Genomic DNA, 11,873 nt, shown 5'->3' on the forward strand with positions numbered 1-11,873 from the left:
AACGCAAATAAGGTGCATGGAACCCTTTGGGTGTAGGACGATGCAAATAAGGTGCATGGAACCCTAGCAAGGGGATTGGTCAGTTTTGCCATACACCTAGGCTTAAAAAGAGAGCCAATCCCAGAGCAGAGGGAGGATCTTACTACCATCAAGAAAGAGCCAGGAGTGGAGTGTGTCCTTGGGACCCAGGTTCCCTGCACTGAGAACCTCCTAGACTTAGGAGACAGAGAGAGCTATAACACTGGAGAAGGGACAAGACAGCAAATACTGACAGCAAGCATGGCACAGAATGACAGCAGCAAAACCAGGTGTCCTGTACAAAATAGCACAGTGGGTTTCCCAGTCCATGGAGTAAGGTGGCTACAGTGAGTGCCACAACCCATGGAGCATGAGAGCTGAGTGCCTTCAGGCTGAGCCCTACTGGCAGAGTAGGGTGCCTCCAGGCATTTACTGGAGGAGCTAAAGAGCTCTGTAACACTAGCCCAAGCAGGGCAGAGGCCAGGCTGACAGGCCAAGAGCTAAAAAGAGGTCTGACTGCGGCATGACTGAGAAGCTGTCCTGATTGAGGAACTGCATATTAAGTCATTCCTGAGCATGAACTGTAACCTGTTCCTTAATAAACCCCACAACTGTTAATATGGTCTCTTGAGTTCTGTGTAGCCACTACAACAAATTATTGAACCCAGCAAAGAAGTAGAGAGGGCCGTGGGAGGGGCAGCTGGTGTCAGAATTGGTAAAAAAGGTTACAGACAGGAGGTATGTCTGACTTCCACCTCATAGGAACCGCTTTGGGCTGATGATGATGGTGATTCTCTCTTTCTCCTTGTGAAGTTAGATAAGGAGGTCTGATGCTTCCATGCCATTTTTCACACATTTATACTACTAACATCTTAGAATAATGAAGTGGGATACGAGACCTCATTGATGGGAGGAATCTTCCCTTAATCACTTTTGTGTCCCCAACACCTAGCAGATAGTAAGCATTCAGTAAATATTTAACGCAGAAATGAATTAATGAATGAATATAGTTAAAGTTTATTAGTCTTTGGTTAAAAACAGATACTAATGATACCAAATTAAGAATTCTCAAGCTCCTATATACTTCTCAGTTCTCTACGCCACCAGGGTTTCCCTGTAATAAACAAGCAGAGAAATCTCTGGGAAAAATCCCATCTTAATCATTTTGCCTGTCTGTGCTAACTCCAGATGTGGTTAGCCTGAAATCTGACTGCAGCTCTGTTTTGGGTAGATGCTTGTTAAAAAAAAATACTTTGCAAAAAGAATCTTGAACAAATAGTCATATCTCTGGGAAAAGATCAGGGATACAAAAAAAAAGGAGGTAGTTTATTCAATGTCAAATATAATACAGTATGACTAAGGCAGACAGAATTAGAAAGTGGAACCTAAAACTTCTAACTACGAGGGGCAAAATTAGGGGAAAGGCATATTGACAGAGCTCCAAATCCACATCCAGAAAGGATCACAGGAATTGCAAACAGAGAAAAGGCCTCCTAGTCTTTTCATCAGTTTAGTCACCACAGCTATCCTGCAGAAGCAGAGATTTTACTTAGGTGCAGAATGCGCAATCACTTCAAATGTTTCCTCCCTGCTCCAACACGTTTCAGGCCTAGAGGGATTTATTCTGCACAGAGAATGGGCAGTAGAGGACAATCCCTCTCTATCGACAGTCCTCATAGCAATGCCAAGATTTGGAAGATTTTAGAATAGGATACCACCCAGTGATGGAAAAGGTGCAGGGAAATAAGAACTATCAAATACTACCAGTACTGGTTCAATCTTTCTAAAGAACAATTTAACAATATGTACCAAAGACCAAAAATTCTAGTCCTAGGAATTTATACTGAAGAAATTATCAGAGATGTGGGCAAATATTCAGCTACCAGGATGCCTACCACAGTGCTATGTAATAGCAATCTGTGCCTCCTACCCTGAAACTCTCAATGTTCAGCAATAGGTCAAATATATCATGATACATACAAAGAATAGAATGCTATATGGTAATTAAAACCATTGAAGAAAATTTGATGATAGAGTAAAAACTAGGCTACAATGTAAGTATGTAAAGTATTATCTAAAACAATTTAAAAGGTATACACACACCCCTATGCACACACAGGAATCAGACTTGAAGGATATGTACAAATAAGTTAACAGTAAATATTTCTGGATGACTTGTAAAATTTAATACTTTAATAATATAAGCACATGGCATAAAATCCAAAGCACAAAAGGATATTCAGAGAAAAATAAAGCTTCCTCCTTCCCCTTCTCACAGCCATCTGGTTCCCCACCTAGAGGCAACTAAGCTTACCTGCCTTTTGTGTATCCTTCCAGAGATGCACTGTGCATACACAAACATATACATATGTATTCTCCCATCACCACCATGGTAATATATCCTACACATTATTCTGCATCTTGCTTTCTCTACTTAATGCTACATCTTAGAAATCACTCCATTTCAGATGCTTCGATTTTTTAAATGAGAGTATAGTATTTCATTGTATAGATATGCTAAAATTTATTCACCTGTCCCCTTTGGATGATTTTTGTTTACCTGTCTTTTTCTACGAGGCACATATGTCACTTTGTAAGAACATCAGGGTGCTTTATAAGAATACCAGGGTTTCTCTGTTCCATCTAATCTGGTACTTCAGGAAGTTCAAGAAAAAATGTCATTCACTTGCTGGTAGCTAAAAGTATATTTAAGGTTTATGTGACAGAAAAAAAAAGCCAGGGTAGCATGATTCAAGGGGTCTATATATTTTCATTTTAAGAATGTAGATATTACAGTCAGAGGAATTAAGTAAATTGCCTAGGATTGCACAGCCAGGCACAGAATTTCACCGATATTATCACCAGCAGTCACTGTGTGCCTCCTCTGCATAGGACCCCGTGCTAGGAATACAAAGATAACAATGAGACACCTAAGAAGTTAAGCAATGGGAGACAAATACGTGAAAAAATAAGTTCAGGTGACTTTGAATTTTTGGATATAAGAACTTGGAAAATTTTGGTACCACTCCTACAAAATAAAAATTAGGAGACAGAGCCAGGCTCTGTGAGAAAGTTATTTTTAAAATGTTGTGATGGAGAATGCTTTTTCTAGGAGACTATTCTGCCTTGAGTACTGAAACAATCATATTAACTAATGTTGTAGATACAATAAAGCTGTTCTTTTAATAAGTAACCAAATTATTGGCCTTCACAACTAGGTATAAGAAGTAAAACCGTATACTTTGTTTTTAAAAGGAAAAAGATTGACTTACAGGCACTAAAGAAGAAGAAAAAAAAAAGAACAACTAGTAAATTAAAAAAGATACAAAAAGGAAAATCCACAAAACAGTGAAATGCTAGGCAGTCTGTAATAGGAAGTGAACCCTGTAGGCTCCAACTTGGTACCGATAATAAAGATGCCCCCCTCTCTGACACAATAGTGCTTTCACATATGTTTTTGCTACAGGGCAAATGGGTTTCGAAGGTTTAGCTTATTCATTAAGTTCAATATTTAGTGTCCAGCAATAGGCTAGATGGTGTGTGTGTGTGTGTGTGTGTGTGTTAACTTTCAGTGTGTTTGAACTAAAAGGTAGAATGAGTTCCATCAAGGTGCTTTTAATTTAATTTGAGGAGATAAGGCACCAAACATCATCATAAGGCCATTAATTCTAAGACATAACACAAGTAAACTTAAAATGTGGGATGCACACTACTCAATGCAAAGGACACCACACACACGTTTTACCTGAGTGGTTAGAATATCACTCTGAGAGGACGGCCCTGAACCAGCTTCAGAGAGGCTTGATTCACTTTCATACCCGGATGCTACTTCATCTTAAAGGATAATGAACATAGAGATTCAGATGTAAAAACAAACAGTAAACATTGTAACTTGCTGAATCTGTTTCTTCCTACCGGCAGAAAATTGTATTTCACTTTTAAGACACACAAAATGATTTTAGTCCTCACTTTGGGACACCCGGATTCCCTCTTAGAAATCGTAACAGTAAAAACCAGAAGCAAGTCCACGAACAATTAGGGCATTAAATCTCATTCAGAAACCTTTGAGCTGGGTAAAAGACTTGACTTTTAAGGAAAACCACCTTACTTTAAGAAGTGGTTACTTTAACTGTACATAGAAACCCATAAAATGTGCTCCCCAAAGGGAACACATATTTAGTTCATTTATGTGAAACAGACTGGGGCAAACACAAAAACGTGGTTCCAATACCTAAGTTCGAATCCACACTCTGGTCATCTTGGTGATTATCCTCTTCCAGGCCAGGTCCCCTTTTGTACTCATCTGAAACCAATTCCTCGTCACTCAGAACAACTTCCTGGTTTTCAGACTGATGCCTCGCTTGTTTGGAAGGAGAACCAAACATCAAGAAAGGATCCTGAGTGTTTGTATTTGTAGCCAAGTCTTCCATTACACTGCACTGTGAAGAAAATAAGCTACTAGAACATCTCACTTCCTCACCAAGGTGACGTTCCTGGGATGCCTTTGCTGATGTTACCTGGTTACTGCAGTCATTTATGCTATTCTGCACTGATCCTAGGTTCTCTTCTGTGTTCTTAGAAAGACACTGTATGGCATCAGCATTATGTCTGGTAGATTGAGAAGGTATATTGGTTACTTCACCAAATAATAAGTGTTGAAAGCAGGGAAGCTCTTCATCCTCACTAGATGTGTTCTCTTGTGAGGGCTCCAATTCCCTGGCCCCTCTTAGGCAACCCTGAGCCAAACCTGAATGGGATAAAGGGCTTGGGTTCCTTCTGAACTCTCTTCTCTGGTCATCTTTAATAAAAACAGATCTTTCCTTAATGCTGTTTTCAGCAAAGCTGATATTTTCCTTTATTTCATCATCATCTAACAGGTCGTCGGGAGTCTCAGAACAAACCTGAGAAGCACGACTAGTTCCCACAGGTTGTTCTAGGTTATCTGAAATTAGACATGGGGAGAAATCTGTATTAACAGCCTGAACTACTCCTTCATTTTCTCCTTGCGTTTTTATTCCAGGATGTTTACAGTCACTTATAGGAAGACTTTGTTTATAAACTTCAGGTTGCATAAGACCTAATCTGAGCACAGCATTTAATTTAGGTCCTCTCTTCCTACTTATTTCTGCTTGAATGTTTTCACCACTAGAACCTACTTCATTAATACTGGAACATACTTCATTAATACTGCTTGAGCTGGCTTCTTTAGAAGCACTTTCCCTAATGTTATTTTGGCTAACTGTGCTCACTGTACTTTGAATGACGTTCTCATTTCTCATTGCTCTTTCAAGTGATATTGTATGTTCCTCAAACCTTTCTTCCAACAGGTTTGTCTTACATTTAGTTTTAACAGATGACCTGGTGGGAGAAAGTGATGGTATTTGATCTGGGTTTTGTGAGATTCCATGTCCATCTGCAGTAATGAGTTCAGATTCACTGCCTCTGAACTGAGATGACTGACAAAGCCCAGAGACTCCTTTAATGCTATATTTGGTATAGTCACTTGGCTTCTCTTTCTGACAAGCCTCAGGATAGCCTGCAGGCATATGAACTGCCTGCTCATGCTTGATTTTAGGCTCTCTGTTCCCTTGATTTTCTTCTTTTTCTCCACACACAAGAGTGACTTTTGGGCTTTGCTTCCTTAAGGACTTGGAGTGGGCACAAATTGTTGCACATTTCTTTTCTGGATTTGAAAACAGAGCAAATGACTGACGCTTTGAAACCTTGAATGTACTCTGTAAATACTGAGTATCAAGTTCACTCTCTTCTATTTCTATGCATGTCTCCTGAATGTGGCTAGCTTCACATCTCAATAGATCCTTAAAACCCTCTGTGTCATTTCTAGTATCTTTAGGACAACTGTTGGTAAGTTCACTTGGGTTTTCAATTGCTGTACACTGACTTGCACATTGATTTGGTGCTGTTTTTGCCTTCCCTGGGGTGTCAGCTCCCAGCAATGAGACGCTGTCCTGAGTGCCATAAACAGTATCAGGTATCACTGAGATATTGGTACTCTCAATAGATTTTTTGGTTTGCAAATCTCTTCCTCCATTTAACACTAGATCCTTGGGCTCTTTGGTAATATTAGACACTTGAATTGTTTCCAGGTTTTCTTCTGTTTTCTCTCCTTGAAGGCTAGGATTGACAAATTCTTGAAGATTATCAGAACTTGAACACTTAGTAATAAAGCCAGCTGTGGTTGTTAAATGTAGTTCTGGGTAAGAGTCAGCGCCATGTCTTTTACTTATTTGTTCCTTTGGCTTGTTACTCTTCTTGGCTCCAGTTGCGGTTTCTTGATTTTTCATGAGTTGAAGGTTTCTGTTGTGTCTGATTGGCTTTTGCTCAGAACTTTTTTTCTTTGTCTCTTCACTGCTAGACCAACTGTCAATTTGTAGTTCAGTATGAGTAGGTGGACTTGGATTTCTATTGACTACTAGTTCAAGTGCATGAATATGCCTGGTTGACGACTTCCTCCTCAGCCTATTCTTCTTTGGTGCTTTTGAATTATGCATATTTAATTCTAGTTCCATATTGCTTATACTGCTGCTTATAGGTTCAGCTTTAGTTCTGAAAGCAGATTCTTTTGCCAATGATTCTGTTGGGATAGCATTCTTCTCTTTCTGAACATAATCACCTTTTGTTTCATTCTCACGACCACCATTAGCAATATTCATCACTTGACCGTTCTGCTCCACATGGTCAGTTTCCTGATTTATCTTTTCAGGGATCTTTTGAACAACTGCCAAATCTACTTTCTTGATAAAATCCTCAGGATGAAGGCCTGATGTTCTCCTTTTACGCTTTAATTTATTTGTAAAAGGATGTTCTCGTGCTATCTGAGGTTCTGAAGCAATAGCTCCCATAATCAGATCTTCAGTTATGTGGCTCAAATGAGAGATACCTGCCTTCCTCCGATAGGTTTTCCCAAATATTTTATCTTCGATGTTACTTTCTGCTGGTTTGGAGGGGACTCTTTCACTTTCACATATTAAAGCACCACGCAGATCACTGGCCATTAGGTCTATTTTCTCTGAAGAATTAGAATGTACTTCATTTGGAACTTCTAATGCACCAGCTACTTCTGCACTGGATTCAGGCCCCTCATCATTTAAGACATCCAGGCCGTCACTTCTGAAAAACCACTCATTAACTTTCTGAATGCTACTATTCAGTGTTATCCAAGGAATATCTTGGGTGTCTCTAAGATTCTCAGAGCGTGGAGGTTTCTGCTTATTCACTTCTTTTCTCTCATACAAGGGATCAGCATTCACATCTACCTTTTTCTCTGTGCTAGGAGTCTGCCTATCATTACATGTTTCCTTACTTTCAGCCCATCTGCTCTGTTGGCTTCTTGCTAAGCCAGGCTGTTTGCTTTTGTTACAGAATTCAGCCTTTTCTACATTCATTCTGTCTTTAGTGAGTAATAAACTGCTGTTCTTATGCTGTAATGAGCTGGCATGAGTATTTGTGCCACATGGCTCCACATTCAAGTTTGAAACAGAAATGCCCCGATACTTTTCTGGATGCTTCTCAGCTGCATGCTTCTTAATGGTATTCAAATCTTTATTACTGGATTGACGATATTCAAGGTTTGTGATGTCCTTCTCAGAAAACTCACAAGCAGCTGAAAATATACAAAAATAACAAGATACTTAAAAACTAAATTACCATAAAAAAATAAATACTTAATACAACTTAGGGGTGGAAATCAAGCAATGGCTATTTTTAGAGACACTAACCTCATAAACTACCAAGTATACTGAAGATGCAGTCCATACCCCTTCATTTAATTCCTATTTATCTAGACTCTGGTTATTTCCATTTGAGATAATTAAAATTTTAATTTCAGAATATTTCCTACTCATAAACCATACCTCTTATTTCCCTAACCTCTAAGAGTAAAATAAAAAGCAGACTGCTTGGGTATCAGACACACAGTGCTCTCTTCTATCTTCAGACTCATATTATTCCCTGTATTTAAAAACTAGTAGGCAAAAGATAAAATACACATCAATTAAAAGTAAAGGGCAACAATCAGTTACACAGGGTACTATTATAACCTAGCACCACTGAAATGTATCAGGCTATACCATGACTTCTGAGAAAGAAGGATATTCTAACTCTGCCAAGTGATGTTGTGAATTATAAATGTCCCAAATGGTCTTCCGTATAATCTAATTACAGGACTGCATCTACCCATTTTCTCAAGTGCCTGTTAAGTTGGGAAGACTTGCCACTACCTTTTTTTGTAGGATCCAAACTGGCTTCAGCCTTGGCTCCTCGTGGGGCAATGTGTAACAATTCTTGGTCTACCACACTATAGGGAAAACAGAAGCCCTAATGAGAAAGACTAGTTACATCCTTAAAGAATAAACAAATGAGCAAGGTCAAATATTTTAGCTCCCCCAGGTAGAGCTGCAGCAATTTGACCAATCTGATTCATTCTTTGAAATTTGTTCTCTCCTTTTTTTTTTTTTTTTTCCCGTAACTTCTAATTGAAATGAAATGGTCAAAGACTGAGGACACACAGTCACAAAAATCAGAGTAGCAGTGTAGAACAGTCCCTTATGGACATGCAAATGAGAACCAAAATGTAAATGACAGCCAAAAGATAGTAAAAAAAAAAAAAAAACTTAAAAGTATATCTTAAAACCTCAAAAAAAAAAAAAAAAAAAAAACAAGTATAGCTTAATGAGAAGGCAGGAAAGAAGATATATAAACAAAGGGAGCACTTGAGCACTAGAGGGAATAAGGCTTATGAGAATGAGAATAAACCATGAAGATGTCCCAAGAGAATGCAAAGACCATGTTCCTACGATGTCTTCTGGGCTTCTTTTCAAGCTAAAAAAAACTTCCTGCCAATGGTAAGATTATGCAAACAAAAACTGATTAGCAATGATACCATCATAGTTTAGACAAGCTATCACAGATCTTAGACAAGATCAAGCAGTGATTTCTATGGAAAGCAATCTGGCAGGCAACCCAGTTGGAGGTTGCTTGTAGATTAATGTATAATTTATATAGACAAAGATTGAAGGACAGGTAGAATTAAGGAGCAAAGAAAGAAAAGAATTGAAATTGGAGTCCTCCAAAATTTTCATCAGCCACAATTACCACTATGTGTATGTGAGGAACAAGGTGAAGAACCACCACCTTCTGTTAGTAAGTCTGTGCAGAGTTCGCCTGTTATCTTAAATTCCTCTGGACATTACTAATAAAGCAAACAAACACAAAGGTATTTCCTCAGCTCTCAAATGATGGGATTAAACTAGATGATTTCTAACGTCTCTTACAATGCCTTGATTCTAACCTAGAGAAACCAGTCCTTAATATATAGCTTAAAATACCAGCTTCACAGAGAAAGGCTCTCTTTGACTCACCTATAATAACTTTCTTTATTAACTGTATCTTCAGAAGAATCAGATCCTAAAAAAATCCCCCAAATACCCCCCCAAAATAAATCAGTAAGAGGTTTTCTTTTATTGAAAGGGTTAAACTCAAAAAAACAAACATGCTGCAAAACAGATATTCATCTAAGACATATTTACTATGCACCCAGTATGTGGCAGGCACAGCAACAGATATATCAGGCAATACAGAGAAGTGGTTAAACGCACTGGCTCTGAAGTCAGATTTCCTAGGTTTGAATTTTGACTCTGCTACCTACTAGCTTTACTGCTTTGGCAAAATTTCTTAACCTCTCTGTGCATCAATTTCCTCATCTGTCAAATGAGTATATAAAATAGTAGCAACCCCAGAGGTCTGTCATGCACCTTAAATGAGTAGTTTAAGTGCTCCTAAATGTTAGCTTTTATAATTATTTTCGTGACACAACACCTGTTGTCCAGCAACTTTATGATCTTAAGGGGAGGAGAAAGACACATAGGTAATTTCAATAAAATCCAGTAAGTGCTATAGTAAACGTAAGGAAGTGAGATTGGGAACTCAAAGGAGGCCACCTTTTCCAATTCTAAATATATTCTAAAAGATAAGGCAATTGGAGAGACCTGTTTGAATTTTGAGTTCAGCTCTTCTCTAAAAAAGGCTTCCTACTCTAGTACAATTTACCTCTGATCTCTCCAGATGCTAGAACTCCCCGTATTTCCTAAGTGTATCTACAAATACTTATAACCACACATCCTTTCTTTTGCTCCCTTTATAAAGTAACATTCTTCCAGGTGAAAACTGTAGTTTTTACATTATTTATAGGGCTAGCAAAATTATTTTATTTTCACTTCCCAAATCTCACTGCCGCATGTATAAATCATGACCAAAGTTTTTGGTAAGACTGGAAGACAAGAAAATCAGCAATTATTATTCTAAACCTACAAAATGTGAGACCCTTACCTAATTCAATGTAGACAGATTTATTCTGAAGTTGTGTGTGCTGCTTTGTCCTCAAAGATCTCACAATTCCAAAGTTAGAGAGTTGGGCATTAAGACTGGTTTCCTGGTAAGCAATACAGTAAAGAAAGTCAACTAATTTTTGTCCAGTTCTGTGTTTTTTTCCTGAAGAGAAACTTGAGGCCATAGACAATTAAGTAAAAATAACTAAAATTTATATGACACCTGGAAAAGATGTCTGGCAAATTATACACCAAAATGTCTGGGTCATGTGTGATTTGAATATTTTTTCCTCTCTGTTCCAAATTTTTCTAAACTGATTATGTATTATTTGTGTAAGTTTTTGAAGCATAAGAAAAACATACTTTGAAGCTAATAATTTATATTACAGTGTAGGACGGGAATGAGATTCATTTAGCACGTATCTTCAATCACATCTGACAATAGGATTGGCAACTAGGATGAATTAAATTTTTAAGAAGAGTAAATGAAGATAATAAAAACCCGACCTTCTTAAGAACACTTAGTAAGAGAAAGATTTAAAAGCCCAACAGTACTTTGATGAAACTTTCCTTCTTCTTTTTGTCTTTCTGAAGCCACTGAAAAATGAATGCTGGTACCATGAATGCTATTATTTAAGGTCTCCATTATACACATAACAACAGAACAAATCACTGCATAGTCTCTGACAATTACACCTTTTAAAAAGGTTGAAGTAATTTTCAAATATTAAAACCTGTCCCCGCTCCACCAGGAAACTTTTCAGAAGAAATAAGATAGAAGATTTTTCCTCATGCCTAAAAAATTGCCATAAGATGGTTATTTCCAAAACCATTAAGCTTAAAGACATCAGTTTTAGACAAGCTTCAGAGCAGCTAAAAAGCACCAAAGCAGGAAAAGGGCCCATAAGGTCTCTCTTCACCACACCAGGTACACCAACCTTCCTGAACTCGTCTAACTCTTGCTGATTAAAACACTCATTCACACACTTATTTTACCATCTCACCTTCTTTACTGACTGCTTATGTAAGTCACTGAGCATCTAGCACGTTTGCTAACTCACAATGCTCAGTGAAGAGATGTTGCCAGAATAAATGAAAGTGACTTTACCAAGGTAGGATTTTCAGGTTCACTTTGTCGAAGTCTTTTGGCACGGTTTCGGTAGCCCATACTTTGAATGATAGAAACTTCCTCCTTTACATGCTCAGGGGAGTTATTTTCCTTTTTTGCAAAGTTGTAACTGTTTGCAACTGTTGAATTATAAGAGAAAACATTATTTTTGTAGTTAGAAAAAGAATTATTCATTATAATCAAGGAAACCAAAAGAAATCCTATGTATGCTGCTTGTTGTATTAAGACACTACATTAAGATTACCTTCTTTTTTTTAATCGACTTTGAAAATTCTACTCCTATGAAATAAAGACCATCAACATTATTTCCACTCCTTTTTTCCCACCTCAATACTAACAAATTTGCCTACTATGACCATATATCGTTGAATCTAATATCA

General features: G+C 37.8%; 1 protein-coding gene across 3 annotated transcripts in view; it reads right to left on the minus strand.

Moving 5' to 3' along the window:
- BRCA1 (BRCA1 DNA repair associated) overlaps nucleotides 1-11,873 on the minus strand; it is a 64,744-nt gene that overhangs the window by 35,146 nt on the left and 17,725 nt on the right. For all 3 annotated transcript variants that reach the window (XM_049860239.1, XM_049860240.1, XM_049860241.1), the window contains exons 6-11: nucleotides 11,473-11,612; nucleotides 10,366-10,468; nucleotides 9,399-9,444; nucleotides 8,259-8,335; nucleotides 4,250-7,642; nucleotides 3,764-3,852 (exon numbers count right to left, since the gene is read on the minus strand). In XM_049860239.1, the coding sequence (XP_049716196.1) occupies nucleotides 3,764-3,852; nucleotides 4,250-7,642; nucleotides 8,259-8,335; nucleotides 9,399-9,444; nucleotides 10,366-10,468; nucleotides 11,473-11,612 (3,848 nt within the window). The remainder of the gene's footprint in view (nucleotides 1-3,763; nucleotides 3,853-4,249; nucleotides 7,643-8,258; nucleotides 8,336-9,398; nucleotides 9,445-10,365; nucleotides 10,469-11,472; nucleotides 11,613-11,873) is intronic.

The sequence above is a fragment of the Elephas maximus genome, chromosome 19, assembly GCF_024166365.1.
Source record: "Elephas maximus indicus isolate mEleMax1 chromosome 19, mEleMax1 primary haplotype, whole genome shotgun sequence".
Classification (NCBI taxonomy): domain Eukaryota; kingdom Metazoa; phylum Chordata; class Mammalia; order Proboscidea; family Elephantidae; genus Elephas; species Elephas maximus.